A 16,568-nucleotide genomic window follows, 5' to 3' on the forward strand; every position below is an offset into this window, starting at 1 on the left:
ATATATATATATATATATATATATATATATATATATATATATATATATATATATATATATATACAGTACATATATATATATATATATATATACAGTACATATATATATATATATATATATATATATATATATATATATATATATATATATATATACAGTACATGTATATATATATATATACAGTACATATATATATATATATATATATATATATATATATATATATATATACACATTCCAAAATTAAACCATTGTTCTCTAGTCTTGGGTAGTGCTATCGCCTCTATACCATGGTCTTCCACTGTCTTGGGTTAGAGTTCTTTTGCTTGAGGGTACACTCGGACGCACTATTCTATCTAATTTCTCTTTCTATTGTTTTTTTTTTTTAAGTTTTAAAGGTTAACTTATGAAGGATCTTATTTAATGTTTTTATTATTCGTAACATGATGATGATGATTCGTATGATGATGATTATCATTATTATTTTAATCATTATTATTTTAATTATTATTATTATTATTATTATTTGTGTAAACTTTCTATATATTTATACTCACGTATTTTTGTATTAGGAAATCTGCGGATATTTCCAAGCCTATACTAATTTATTTTTTCAACTTAAGAAGTACTTGAACCACCATTTCAAAATCAAAATTTCTATTTGTGCTATTTACATTTACTTCCATATTGCAGGACAATAAGTGATTAGAAACAAAGAAAATTTTAGAAACTATGTGAGATATTAAAAATCCTTCATGTCCCCCTGACCAAAAGGGGAGCAGACAGAAATAATGTTGTTTGGGACAGTCACGAAATACACCCTGGTGACGGCTGTCCTGTTCCTGACCGTACCGAACGCCTCAGAGGCGTTTACCTTTTCTTCCCCAAGCGACTTCATCTACGGAAAAATCAATGATTGGTTCTGGGGCGGCCCTGGCAACATCCTCAAAACTCTGAGTGCTTACTTTGGCATCGGCGGAGGTACGGTCATCGTTTACGATGCCCTAAACTACAATTACTTCGGCGTTGGTCCCGCCCTCAGAAAATGGCTCGGCGGAGCAGTGAAGGAGGGCGGGAACGCTGTAGCTGAGAACTCCCTGTACCTGACCGCTAAGATTGTCTTGCAGATCTTGCGATTAATCTTTGACTCGATTTGGTGGATAATTTCGGGTGTCTCCAGCGCCGTATGGAATTGGTTGTACTTCCTCATTCCAACTATCACTTCGGGTATAGCTGGGCTGTCCGGTATCGGCGGCCTTACTGGAGTCGCCGGCATTGGTGGCCTCGCCAGTATTTTCGATAACCTTAATAACATTCTCACTGCGAATCCTAATATTACCGGTGGTGTCCCTGGCATCACGGGGGCGAATACTGCCATACAAGTTAACTTAAATAGAAATGATATAGAGGCCAAAAATGCCTTTCCAAGTGTTACGAGTGACAAAGAAGACTTAGATAGAAGATTCCTTTTGCTGAGACCTAAGGGTAAGGCGCTCTTATTGATATATTAAACCAGATATGTATTGAAAAGATATTTTCTCTTGTTTGTGTATCCATGCAGTGATTTTGATTACCCTGTTTCTTTAACTTATCAGGTAGAAATTAAAGTAAGATTCATTAAGAAGCCGTTACTATCTTATTTTCAGAAGTAATGTTTAACCTTTTTCTCACAAACTAACAGTCGTACTTCATTCGGCCTGACTATTCACTATTGCATTGTATACTTATCTTAATAATTTCAAACTTTCAGAATTCATAAGGGGAAATTATAGAGCATATTTCTATCCTCTCTTTATTCAGGGTTGTTGTCGCATTTTGGCACAATCCGAGAGTTGGACCAGATCTCTGTTAGCATTTAGTGTTTAATTGAACTCCCTGTCATTTAACATATCCTTTCAGCTTTTTAGAAAGGAAATAATTGTGTTCATTTCCCTAAAGTATCAACAATCTTAAATATGTAAGAGTTGTAAGACCATTGAGGTTAAATAAATAATTAAAAATTTTTAGTTGATCAGTGAGTAAAGACAAATTTTTTTCAGGTCAAATGCGAACAATTTCGAAAAATACATCCCTGGCAATATAATTAATATGGACATCCCTTTCGTTTCAGTCAACGTCCTCCGAGGTCGAAGAGATTTAGGGACATCCTTTGAGAGTGTAAAGGAGACTTTCATTACCACTGCAGCACATGACCGCCTGCAGTGTCTTCCCTTAGTTTTGTGTGCCATCTACGCTGATCCAGACGATTCAGCGAGCCCTCTTCAATCGCAGTTCAAAAAGGAATTCAGGTATAGTCATTTGGTGAGAATGAATCTTTTGCTCTATCTACGAAGGTTGCAAATGCTGGACAGTTTTACTTTAATTTTAATTGAACCTTTACCTCTTTCATTGAATGTACAAAGACAAAAGGAATACTGGACAGTTTTACTTTAATTTCAATTGAATCTTCTTCTCTTTCATTGAATGTACAAAGACAAAAGGAATGCTGGGCAGTTTTAGTCTAATTCTGGAATTTTAGTTACACTGACTATTCACGAAAACTTCAGAATATTTGACAGATTTGGAATGCTGTAATATCTGAATCATTGACTTGGGTTATGTTCAAGATAACAATTACTGTTTATTAAGAATGATAATAAGAAATTAAGCCTGTTTTCAGAGTTAGATCAAGTATCACGTGTATAAAATATCAAATATTTTCCATCTTCGATTTGTGATTGTTTCATGAAATTTGCGTGATAATGAATGGTATGTCGGTAGCTTAGTGTTTGGGTTACATGACCCATGAAATATATTGAATAAAAACTTCCTTTGTCGGTGCATATATGATTCAGCTTTCCTTTTTCACCTTATGTCTTTGTGATGTCTGGTATTTGCACTTTTCTCGTATCAATGTTTCTAAAACTTTTTGTGGTTGCTTCACAACAAATGCTAAGTTTTCACAAACTATACGCATGATTATATTCTTTTATTAGGCTTATACAAATACATTTGCATATATGACGTGAAGCTATTAAACTGGGCTCATTGATATATATATATATATATATATATATATATATATATATATATATATATATATATATATATACATATATGTATATATATATATATATATATATATATATATATATATATATATATATATATATATATATATATATATATATATTGCAATGGATTCCCAGAAATATTTGTTCACTTATAATCAGAAATCAAATCATCTAACATAAGTCACCAAGTATTGTCTACGCCATAGAGCATAAATGTTGTTACTTTCTCTTCAGAATCTAACCTAACTTATGAAGTAGGCCTGATAATTAATTCCTCTCACCCCTACAGGTCTCTGTTCCCTAAGAAGTACACTCCAACTTGGGCATCGTCTTATGTTAAGGCCGCAAACTTGGGAGAATCATCAACGTTGGCTTCCAGGTGCCAAACTGCGTATCCATCTTGCCCATTTTCTTCTGGGTATCTCAAACGCTTGATATTCAAGTCTTTGGATGCCGAATGGAATAAAGGAAAGGTCAATGGGGTATACACTTGATTTGACCTTACCAGTTAAAGTTGACTACCTAGTTTATAATAAGTTTCTTAAAAGTTTAAGCTGCTGAAATCCTCGAGGTACTTCGAAATGATGCTGGTTCATCATTTATACAATGAAAATTCTTATTTATTAGTTTTGTTTTTTCTTATATTTATATAATTTCATACTTCCAAGAGGAAATATTTCTCTTCCTCCTCTTAGCCTCAGGAAATGTATTTATTCAGCTCATTTTCTTCTGTGATAAAATTATGTTTTTCATAGATCCTGTGGAAAGTGTTCTAAATCATTACGAAGCTGTATGCTGAGTTATAGTTATTTTTTCTCTTCAGTCACCAAAGTTGTATATAAAAATGATGTGTGATCTTTGAAAATAATAAAAGGTATTTAATGTATAAATGAAGCTTAATATGTGTTCTTGAAGTATGTACAGTGAACCCTCGCTACTTCGCGGTTCGACCATCGCGGATTCACCACTTCGCGGATTTTTTTCATAACCCATGTCTATACATATATTGCGGATTTTCCGGAAATATCGAAAATACCGCGATGTGACCGATGGTGCGAGATTGGAGAAAGTAAGGAAAATTGAATCATGATTGATTTTCAATATAAATGAAACTTTGAGGAGCAACAAAGATATCATTTGTTAGAGAGATAGAGAGAGGTAAGGAATGGGAGGTAGTGAAAAGTAGCCCACACAGAGAGAGAGAGAGGTAGAGAGAGAGAGAGAGAGAGAGAGAGAGAGAGAGAGAGAGAGATAGGTAGAGAGAGAGAGAGAGAGAGAGAGAGAGAGAGAGAGAGAGATAGGTAGAGAGAGAGAGAGAGAGAGAGAGAGAGAGAGAGAGAGAGAGAGAGAGAGAGAGAGGGGGGTTTAAATGTAATAAACAAAAAAATTTGATAGGTTATAACACATTGGTGCTTATGTAATATCAACTGTATACTGTAGACGGTTTGAATAAGTTAAGAAATGGTATAAATGATACTTTGTTAGTGTATTCGTACACACTCAAGAGCGGCAGCTAGATGACAGCTGATCTAATCACAGCCAAAAGTAAAAAAAAAAAAAAAAAGTCAACAATACTCGATTTTTAAAACACACCCGAAATTTAAAAACAAAAGTACACGCTTTCTTAATGTGCAATTAACTATTTAAAGAGTGGCAATTTTCTAGAATAAAATGATATTTCCCAAAAAATAGTGGTTTGCTGATGAAATCGGATGCCCTATTTTTGGCTATGATTGAAATGGATGTAGACTCGGCCTAATTATTTCATTTCGTATTTAATTGACACTAAGAAAACTAATTTTAGTTTCTTCATCTAAATGTAAGTATTGTATAACACGAAGAGAGAGAGAGAGAGAGAGAGAGAGAGAGAGAGAATGAATCAGCTGTTGTAATCAAATGGCGTGTTTTTGTTTCGTGAGAATTTCATCGCCACGACTTTAACAACAACATACTGTACTGAACTTTACAGTATTATACAGACTACTGTAATATGATAAAGTAAAATATTTGTAATCTATTTTATATGAAATGGGGCTATTTTTGTTTTGTTTAAAATTTACATTTACGTATGTAAAACAACTCTCTCTCTCTCTCTCTCTCTCTCTCTCTCTCTCTCTCTCTCTCTCTCTCTCTCTCTCGTAGATTGTTTTCCTGCTTTGCTACGTATGTATGATTTTATATAGATACGGTAAATAATATTTGTAATAACATATTTTATAAAAGCTTTTACTGTAATATCATTATTTATCACTTTCATCATGCGGGTTAAATTCCTTAGTTTGTTTACTGAGCGTACTTTATGACGCCGTCGTTTCAGGCGGCGTCATAAAGAAAAAAATTTCTTTTGGAAGTCCTAAGAAAAATTAAGTAAAACATTAGTAATAACCAAATCAACATACTGTACTGAATAATCAATATAATTGATGCAAAAACTAACCTATAAATAGATGTGTAAATGCGTTTGTTTCTTCATTAGGATCAGAGATAAACGTAAACAAAACATTGGTTGCCATTTTTTATCGTGCTTTTTGGCGTGTTTAGGAAACGCATGATATAAAGTCGCCTTTAATATTTGTGCCTGTTTTAGTTTAGGGTACTGTATTACATGCATTAAGTGTTCTGTACATTAAAGGGTAGTTTGTTAACAGTACTACGTACAAGGGAAGGTTTTAAAAGTCTGAATATACATGTTAAATAAATAGGTAAATATGGTGTTACTACTTCGCGGATTTTCACCTATCGCGGCCGCGTCTGGAACCTATCTACCGCGATAAACGAGGGTTCACTGTACAGTAAAACTAAATTCTTGTCATTTTCGCCCGTCAATGTTGTAATTAGGTGTAATTTGATTATAAGCAACGATTAACTGTTCTTTCTAAAAGCATTTTCGGAGCTGCATCTTTTAATTACTTATTCACAAGACTGAATCATTTCTTGAAACATTAAAACTTTCCAAATTACTGCAGCAGACAACATTGACAAACCGCTTTTCTTTAGTAAGACAGAAGAGTTAATTCGAGTATATTTCCTGTTTGTATTATATGAGTAAATGTCAAATATAATCTTGCAAGATATGGCTATGTATGGCCGCTTGAACACTGGTTTAACCTAATCATTATTTGAATACCAGTTGATAAAATCCTGGATCTGATTTGTTTATATATTTCAAACTCAAACAAATGATGTTGATTAGTTCTAAGTGTTGATTTTGTATCTGTAGTTATTTATTTTCAAAGAAGTTATTCTTATGATAATAAAGTCCTGTTGATACGTTTAATTTTATAATTTATGTTCATTATCCTATGGCATATTTTTGCAATTCTAGTTTGCTTAAGATGCGTTATACCAGCACAGGCACTTAATCGGTAAGTGTTGTTATTCATTACTGATTCATATAATGCTGTTACCTGGCGTTGACTTAGCTTATTAATATCTTTATAGACTAGTGTACCCGAGCCATCAAAAATGACGGTTAAATATTTAGATATGCATACACTCACAGATTTAACCCTTACCAGCCCCTCCTCCTCATTTCCTAACTGAAACAAAGCAGTTTCAGCAATTTGTAGGAGATTGTGGTTTCCGAGTGTACCTACCTCTCGGGATAACCCCCTCTCATCAGGATATGTTTACTCCTTCACCATCCTACCCGAGAGACGGGGAAAGGCCGAATAGTCATATTCTGACAGTGCTACTGAACGTTACAGGAAAAAAACATTCAGACACTTGCTCTTTAAAACGTAGTGGCGATAAGCTCATCCAAACCAATTGGGTATGACTAATGTCATTGAAATTGGGTAAGAAGGTCAAGCCGCATCCAAGACTACAATGTGGCATAGATAATTAAAGAGATAATTAAATACCTGGAAGGTAGAAGTCTGTGAGGGTTGCTACCAGTGGTGTTAGCAAGTTCAAGCCTGGATTTTTTAAAGCTGCAAGCCTTCAAATTCTATCTCACTTTCTAAAGGTAAGGCATATCTTTAAAAAAATCAAACAAATACACACACACACACACACACACACACACACACACACACACACACACATATATATATATATATATATATATATATATATATATATATATATATATATATATATATACACACACACACACTGTGCGTGTTAGATATAGGAAAATAGATAACAAATCTTGTACAATGACAAGGAGGTTTAGCCTAAACCTCCTTAGTACAATGACTGACCTACGTACTACGCTGTAACTATTACCCGTGATAAACAATGGATGAAAGTGAAAACTTCTCCACATGGAGTCCCAATTATTCTTTCAACGCACTTCTTACCGCACCGCCATTTCGTGATCCTCTGCTTGTTTTTGCTTCTTCCTGAGAAGACGAGAAACAGCAGGAAGGCGGCAGGCACGGTCTAGGTATATAAAAAGTAGCTCAACCGTGGCGGCGGATAAAATATCCCTAGACCGAGTCACGCTTTTCATACTGGCTATGGGTTGACGCCGTTTGGTGATTATATGAAGAAAAAAAATGGATGCGGTTAACTGGCTCCATCTGATTTGCAATAGAAGTTTCTGTTGAACATAATCCATATTAGCATGCCTGAGTCTAATTGTACTGAATGGAGTGTAGCCTCAACATAGACTTTCGAGTAAAGTTTACTGACATTTGGGAGACATCACGCCATGTGTGCATTAGCGTTTGCTAGATGTAAGTTATTAGACTGAGGTATCAACAGACAAAGACCATATCACATTATATAGAATTACAAAGTATTCTAACTAGAAGGGGATGAATTTACAGTTGATTTGAAACATTAGTAGCAACAGCTTCAGATTTCAAAGTGTGTCTAATTTAAGGTTGACAAAGCTAACAATAACAAATGATTGGAACGATGTACCCCATAAACATTGATACAGCATTGCGTTTAGAACCCCAAATTAGTATATACATAATTCATTTAAAGATATTGATAACTATGTTGGTAGGTATAGGAATTTATATTCAAGACTATCCTTTACGAGTTGCTAATGATTTGAATGTTAGGCTATTCATTTAAAGTTTCATGTGTCGTCATGTTCGTTGAAATACTAATGGTAATAAACAGAATGTGATAAATGTGGTTGATAATGAAAGTTGATATATATATATATATATATATATATATATATATATATATATATATATATATATATATATATATATATATATATATATATATATATATATATATATATATGACTTCCGGACCTCAGATAGTAATTGCATAATTGCAACTTATACATTTAGTTAGTGTTTTAATTAATATTTCAAAAATCATCTAGAATTTATTGAGTGTCATAGACAAAAGTTAACAAACAATTATTAATACATGTAAGTGAATTATAATTTCCTAGATTAATTATGGCTTTATAAAAACTGTCTTTAGCCATTTGTTATTTATTTAATGACTACCCTAGTAAGTCCTGCGAGGGAACGATTGGAACAAATTTTATTATTCTGTATTCGTGTAACCAAGGACCAAGGAAAACGCTGATCAACTGTAGGAGTTAGTCTCGCGTCTCACTAAAGCAAGAGGATTATTATTATTATTATTATTAGCTAAGCTACAACCTTAGTTGGAAAAGCAGGATGCCATAAGCCCAAGGGCTCCAACAGGAAAAAAAGCCTAGTGAGGAAAGAAAATAAATGAACTACAAGAGAAGTAATGAGCAATTGAAATTAAATATTCGAAGAGCAGTAACAATATTACAATAAATCTTCCATATACGAACTATAAAAACTTAAAAAAAAAAAAACAACAAGAGGAATAGAAATAAGATAGAATAGTGTGCCCGAGTGTACTCTCAAGCAGGAGAACTCTATCCCAAGACAGTGGAAGACCATGGTACAGAGGCTATGGCACTACCCAAGACCAGAGAACAATGGTTTAATTTTAGCGTCTCTTCTACCCATGCCAAGAGGAAAATAGCCACTGAACAATTACAATGCGGTAGTTAACCCCCTTGAGCGAATAAGAATTGTTTGGTAATCTAAGTGTTCTCAGGTGTATGAGGACAGAGTAGAATATGGAAAGAATAGGCCAGACTATTCGTTGTATGCGTAGGTAAAGGAAAAATAAGCCGTAACCAGAAAGAGGGTTCCAATGCAGTAATGTCAGGCAGGTCAAAGGACCCATTAACTCTAGCCGTAGTATCTCAACGGGTGGCTAGTGCCCTGGACCTACTGTTGTAAAGAAGTAATTTCAGAAAACGTTTTGAGCAATTTGCAATGGAATTTTAATCTACAGTATATCATTATTGACTTCCCCGAAATTTCTTCGTTGTACCCAGATTATAATGATCATATGAAAAAACTTTTGAAAGAAGAAAATAGTAAAATCGAGAATACACACACACACACACACGCATATATATATATATATATATATATATATATATATATATATATATATATATATATATATATATATATATATATATATATATATATATACATATATATATATGTGTGTGTGTGTTTGTGCGTGTATTCGTGTGTGTATGCATGTATGTGCATCGGATAGCAATAAACATATCTTAACGTTCGGAATTAGTACAATATTACTAAAATAAATCGAATATTTCAGGATGTCTACCTTAGACAACCTTGAAAGAGAAACGTGGATAATTACTTCATTCTCATTACAGTAACGAATATAGACTCTTTGCTTTAAAGTATAGATAAGCTCTAAATTGCTTATTTCTTTAGACACGGCGATGAAGAAGCTTTGCAAGAAAATAGGTTTTGCATTACATTATGTGCTGTGGTAATTTGGGTTATACATCTTTGTTGAACATAGTGTTCATTTATGATTATACAGGTTGATATCAAATATATCGTTAAGAGATAAATACTATAAGAGACGCAAAAAAACTTCCGTCCTCCTGGCGTAATGCCACATTGTTTACAAAAAAAAGAAACTCTTCAATCTTAAAAGCATCTTCGTGTAACACTTTCATTATTTCACAGAAAATATGTATGCTTCAGCCTACATTGTTCCACGCGACAGGCTTTGTGTGTCTTCAGAGAGATTTCACCTGCGTGAAAATAAGGTTCTTATTTACAGAAGCTTAATCCCTCAAGGCCTTTTTTAGTAATTCTGTCAAGGAAGTCATTGGTACCAGCAATATTATTCAGCAAAGTGATGCCATTATAAAATATAATGTTTAAAAATAAATTTTTAAACATGCTACTTTCTTTCAGAACGGACCGTTGTATTAGTAAAGTCTCTTATTAAAGACGACAAAATGCAAGGCATGAGGCACGTCCTTAATTGGCACGTGGTTAAGAAAATCTGGTATTTCATTTTTCTCCTACTGCTACATGTTTTCAAATTTTACAGGGAATTTTAAAGATGTAAATCACATGAATCTTCACATTTCATAATTTTGATATTTGAACATTCGCTTGTAGATATTAGAAAACCAATCTTCACTGTTTTATACTTTAGTTACATTCATCAATTTCATTTTCACCTCTACCATTCATTATTATATGAAGAATCAAGATGATCTGTGCTAAGCGTTGAAAGTGTCACATAATCATCATCTCACAGCTGCCACAAGGGGGCACCGTGATCGACTCCACCAAGCTACTAGTTTGTGAACCGGGCTCTGCCAGTTTCTTGGGCTGATACAAAAATCACATAGTGAGCTGAGTATACTTTGGTTGAAAATTCGCAAAATATGTAAGGTGAAGATGTTCACGACCCTAATATTTTCTGCTTAAGAATATCAAGGTTAAGGTTTTTATCCAATCATTTATTCAACATTCAACGAACTCACAGTAACAAAGCGGGGACAAAGAGAGAGAGAGAGAGAGAGAGAGAGAGAGAGAGAGAGAGAGAGAGAGAGAGAGAGAGAGAGAGAGAGAGAGAGAGAATACATATGCATACTGACTTGAAAGGAGGACACCTCCCACTGCTCCAAGTCAAAGGATTGCTGCCAAAGAACTTTTGTCGAAGAATAGGTCATATAAAAACTATGAAAAGGTCTTAGAAATTATGTGTCATTAGAGTAAGTGGATTCTGTATACTGTGGGTTGAGAACTTCTGCTTATTTATTCTTGCCCAGTTCTTATATTATTATTTTGAAATTAAATTCTGACATAATTTCATAAATATCATTTTTATGAAAAAAATCTTGGACCATTCTTTTAACCTTTAAATCTTGCCCCATTAAAAGGCAAGCTAATTGAACAGCCCTTCCTCAACCAGTGGGATTCGTAACATCAGAATACTTTCAAAGCATGGTATAGGAGTTCCCAAAAGGGTTGATAAATTCAATGTAGGACGAAGGATCTTCGAAAGATAAGCCCAGACACACACACAATGACTGCTTTCGCCGGCGCCCGCAAAATTAAGCCACTTAGTGACAAAGCATAGTAAACATTGTGCTTCGTATACCACTCTTAGAAAGAAGAAAGTTTCTCTTGGGTCGGTCACCCAAAGAAACAAAAAACAAAAGGAATTCAGGCACAAACATTCGATGTGTTTTTTCAACGTCATGCATCGTTCACTGTGTAAATAAAGTTACAATCAATGCTCAGTGTGTACTAAATGACAGCTGCTAGTTGTGGGGTAATGTAACTTACACTGCTAACCATGGATTAAATAAGGATAGTAACCATAAACTAATTTTTAACTTTCCTCATGCTTTTGTTTGTCCTGGCCTATACCCTATGTTCCTTTATCAGAAAAGTCTACCACTTCATGATCAACCAAAACGTGTTGATTTGTTATTGTTTTCTTTGAGCATGAGTAGAAAAATAACCTACGATGTCCACCCAATTGGTCTTTATAATCTAAAGAAAATTTAGCTTGCAACATTACTCAACTGAATGTGATTGTAATACAACTAGATAATTCACAGCTATTTTTCAAGATACTACCGCTAGAGAGTTATGGGGTCCTCTGACTGGCCAGACAGTACTACATAGGACCCTTCTCTTTGGTTACGGTTCTTTCCCTTTTCCTACACAGACACCGAATAGTCTGGCCTATTCTTTACAGATTCTCCTCTGTCCTCATACACCTGACAAGACTGAGATTCCCAAACAATTCTTCTTCGCCCAAGGGGTTACCTTCTGCACTGTAATTGTTCAGTGGCTACTCTCCTCTTGGTAAGGGTAGAAGAGACTCTTCAGCTATGGCGAGCAGCTCTTCTAGGAGGACACTCCAAAATCAAACCATTGTTCTCTAGTCTTGGGTAGTGCCATAGCCTCTGTACCCATGGTTTTCCACTGTCTTGAGTTAGAGTTCACTATTCTATCTTATTTCTCTTCCTCTTGTTTTGTTAAAGTTTTTATAGTTTATATAGGAGATATTTATTTTAATGTTACTGTTCTTAAAATATTATATTTTCCTTGTTTCCTTTCTTCACTGGGCTATTTTCCCTGTTGGAGCCCCTTGGCTTTTAGCATCCTGCTTTTCCCACTAGGGTTGTAGCTTAGCAAGTAATAATAATAATGATAATAATAATAATAATAATAATGTTTAAGATTTCTTATCAAAGTTTTGTTTACATAGAGCTGGATAACAAGAGATTAGAATCATCCGGTCAGGTACAAAAATAGCTTACTTGCAAGAAGCACTAGAAGAGTTTTGAACCGTCATTCTTTTTTTCTTTTCTTTTTCTGCAGTCATCGACGAGATTAAAAAGTGTCGACTTTGTGCTATCTGATGTTAAGAAGAAGAAGAAGAAGAAAAAAACAGCTTGTGACCTGATACCCGTAATTTTCTTATCATTACTCTTGTTTCTGATAAACAATAGGAAATGTTCAGTTTGTTTACCTGAGCCTTGTTTGTTTTGAATTATTTTTTTTTTTCGAACATTGTTCTTCTCTTTGAACGTGATTTTCTTATCATTATTTTTGTCTCTGGTAAACACCATCCTGTGAGGGGGCGGACAGAGGTTTATCGGCAGCTATGGCCTGGCTTTCCTTGGTCCTAGCTTGATGGAGAAGGTGCTTGGGCGCTGATCTCTCTCTAAGCATAATCCAGTCTCCTGGGGGTATTGTTCTGTCTGTCCCTTGCCTCTGTCATTCATGAGTGACCTTTAAAACGTTTAACTGATAGTTTGTTTATCTAGAGGCATTGTTTGTTTAGGAATTCTTTCCGAACACCGTTCTTACCTATGAACGTGCAATATTCACATTGGAAGTTTCTAATGACAAAATGTGAATAACGTTCACAGTAGTTTATCTGGTTTGATTTGCAAAACACTCATGATAAAATATCGTTCCCTTGGAACTAGCTTATCCAACGGTAGCACAATTATTATTATTATTATTATTATTATTATTATTATTATTATTATTATTATTATTATTATTATTATTATTATTATTATTAACCCTAATTGGAAAAGCAAGATGCTATAAGCCCAAGGGCTCCAACAGGGAAAAATAGCCCAGTGAGGAAAGGAAATAAGGAAATAAATAAAAGATATGAGAAAAACTTTAAACTAAAATATTTTAAAAACAGTAACAACAAAACAGATAGGCCTATATAAACTATAAAATGACTTAAGTCAGCCTGTTCAACATGAAAACATTTGCTGCAAGTTTGAACTTTTGAAGTTCATTTACAGTATAAAAGAACGACAAAAGAAATGCAACCCTTTGATAGTATCATCGCACTGCAAGAGTTATCTCCAACAACTTCTAGGCAATCAAGAAATTAAGAGAAACCATTCATGCCATCATTCTATCATTTAACTTTTTCATACTATTATATTTATTTTACCTGTTTATAGAATCACATAAATTACGAGATTGAACGACAGTGGATTCAATGAAAACCTGTGAGTGTATTAAGGCCAAAATGAATAACCTGACGTATTATTTGACAGTCTGCTGGTCTTAGTAATAATTATACTTTCACTGTCAGTAATACTTTCGTTTTGTTAACTCAAGAACTAAAACCTCTCATACAATTATTTTCAGGGTGCTTTTAAACTTGTTTGGGCATCCTGTTGTGATTTTGTCATTCTAAGGATATATGACGTAAGTAAATTTGATAAACAAAATTATTTACTGTATACAAACCGGACCCACTCATGAGCGCACACACAGACACGGACACCCGCACACATATATATATATATATATACATACATATATATATATATATATATATATATATATATATATATATATATATATATAGAGAGAGAGAGAGAGAGAGAGAGAGAGAGAGAGAGAGAGAGAGAGAGAGAGAGAGAGAGAGAGAGAGATCATAACGAGAGAGAATATAGTTATGAAAACATTTCTTAAGATAGGTCGGCCTCCGAAAATCCTGGATGTTTTTATTAGTATACAGAACTCTTGTACGATTAAAGAATAGAGTGGTAAGAGATGATTTCAAAACAGAATTTGCAATGAATATTTTACCAGAAAATGTAATTGAGAATTTGTTTTTATAATGACCAGATAATACTTTTTTTTAATCAATCTGAAAATATTCTTCTAGAAGGACACTCCAAAATCAAACCATTATTCTCTAGTCTTGGGTAGTGCCATAGCCTCTGTACCATGGCCTTCCACTGTCTTGGGGTTGAGTTCTCTTGCACACCATTCTATCTTATTTCTCTTCCTCTGCCTTTTATTTTTCATAGTTTATTTATGAAAGGTCTATTTTAATGTAGTTACTGTTTTTGAAATATTTTATCTCAATATTTCATTACTTCTCTTATAATTCATTCATTTCCTTTCCTCACTGGGCTATTTTACCCTATTGAAGCCATTGGGGTTATATCATCCTGCTTTACCAGCTGTGCTTGTAGCTTAGCTTGTAATAATAATAATAATAATAATAATAATAATAATAATAATAATAATAGTTAGAGAAAAAAGGAAAAAAGACATCAGTCGTAAACGGTTCCGCAGTTACGAGAGAACCTTAGACCCAAGCTATGCGGTAGTGGCAGTCAAAGAAGCACCAATATAAAAAACATAACGTTGATAAGGAATTTTGTAAGTGAAATACTGATATTTGTAGACGATATTATGTCCCCACAGGAAGGAATGAAGGCTCTTTTGTGCTAGGCCAGTATAAAAATCATTGGGTCGAATTCCTCCCCAAGCCCTTAAATAGTTTCATTCGATTTAAGGTGCAAACCAGACGTGTTATAGGGGTGATACTGATTACGTGTGTGAGTTGTCTACGACTTTTAAAAACTAAAGGAAAATACGGTACAGTCTCGTTGTTTTGTTTAGATTTTTAATTACATTGAAACATTCTAGCCCCTAGCTTTAGAAAATAACTAAATTAACGTCATAGATATTTGAAATTTTTCTTTTGATATCTAGTTTTCAGTCATTTCGATTTTTGGGCCATGATGTAGCCGTTTCGGTTCACCTTACGCACGTTCAATTTATTTTGTTTCTGCTTGAAGAATTTTAATCACTACTACAATTTTCATATTTCATTGCTATTACCACCAATTTTCATAGCAGTGTTTTCACTCGCCTCTCGCACTAAGCCAGTAGTTGGAATCCTATGATCTCTTTCGAAAGTTAATATCTTTTGATATGATCCCACTAGACGGAAATCTTTGACAATCGATATACCATATTCCATAGGTAGGCCTATATGCAGTATTGATAAAGAATAATTATCTCCCTTCTTGCTATGAATTCTCCCTTTGGTTAAACCTTCATTGTTATTATTATTATTATTATTATTATCAAAACTAATATTATGAATTATTACTTTTGCTAACGAAAAAAAATCCAACCTATTGTTGGCTGATAAAAATTTCTTATAAGTTGCATCGTAAAAGTAAGTTTCATAATCTGTCAATTTTCTTAGTTCTAAAAAGTTTCTCCCTACGGAGCGTTTATTTTTATCCTATCTGCTGTAACTTCCTGACTTCATATATCGACCCATTGGTTAGAACTTCATATCTTTCATTGTGGATTAAATGCACTATTATAAAAACAGCAGGAGGTTTCAACTGCCTATCTATATTTCCCTATCCCAGGACCAAGAGGCCTTGCTGCCAGCTTGATCTAAAGTGTCCGATATGAAAGTTCCAACAAGCGTTGGAAATTCGCTACTCTGCTAACCCTCACCGAATCAGACATCCATGTCAACGAATTGAATGACATTACTATAAATAAAAAATAACACTTTGAGGTTTCCCGGTGATATGTTCGCACGGACAACCCACGTTTCCCAAAGGATGCATCGGTTTTAAGCTATTGTAGCATACGAGTCGCGGGGAGTTTGAGCCTCTGACTTTGTGAGGGTCCAGAAACTCACGGAGGCTATTTTCTTGTTTACGGCTGTCAAACTGATCGTGCCTCGGGCTCTCATCGGCTTGGTTACGTGCTTGTGGTAATTTACTTTCGAATCTTGTGTCATAATCCTGTGTGAAATATTTTGATTTATAATAGAAAAATAAATCAAACATAAAAGTAATTATGTGAAGAGGTGCAGTCAACCTGCAATTAGTTTCATTCTATAACTATTGCAAAGCCAGTATGTGTAGGGTTAGGA

The 16,568-nt window shown here is 34.1% G+C and overlaps 3 protein-coding genes across 7 annotated transcripts in view; 2 read left to right on the forward strand and 1 right to left on the reverse strand.

Moving 5' to 3' along the window:
* LOC137629102 (uncharacterized) overlaps nucleotides 1-3,952 on the forward strand; it is a 4,265-nt gene extending 313 nt beyond the window's left edge. For all 3 annotated transcript variants that reach the window (XM_068360371.1, XM_068360370.1, XM_068360372.1), the window contains exons 2-4: nucleotides 694-1,485; nucleotides 2,111-2,288; nucleotides 3,343-3,952. In XM_068360371.1, the coding sequence (XP_068216472.1) occupies nucleotides 792-1,485; nucleotides 2,111-2,288; nucleotides 3,343-3,547 (1,077 nt within the window). In that variant the 5' untranslated portion in view covers nucleotides 694-791 and the 3' untranslated portion in view covers nucleotides 3,548-3,952. The remainder of the gene's footprint in view (nucleotides 1-693; nucleotides 1,486-2,110; nucleotides 2,289-3,342) is intronic.
* LOC137629104 (uncharacterized) overlaps nucleotides 1-16,568 on the reverse strand; it is a 261,346-nt gene that overhangs the window by 20,435 nt on the left and 224,343 nt on the right. The gene's annotated exons all lie outside the window — the stretch shown is intronic.
* The window catches only part of LOC137629676 (protein-L-isoaspartate O-methyltransferase domain-containing protein 1-like), an 89,964-nt gene continuing 89,782 nt past the window's right edge, over nucleotides 16,387-16,568 (forward strand). Inside the window, exon 1 of the mRNA XM_068361231.1 lies at nucleotides 16,387-16,406. The gene's annotated coding sequence lies outside the window, so the exon portion shown is untranslated. The remainder of the gene's footprint in view (nucleotides 16,407-16,568) is intronic.

This window comes from Palaemon carinicauda, chromosome 37 (genome assembly GCF_036898095.1).
Source record: "Palaemon carinicauda isolate YSFRI2023 chromosome 37, ASM3689809v2, whole genome shotgun sequence".
Taxonomy (NCBI): domain Eukaryota; kingdom Metazoa; phylum Arthropoda; class Malacostraca; order Decapoda; family Palaemonidae; genus Palaemon; species Palaemon carinicauda.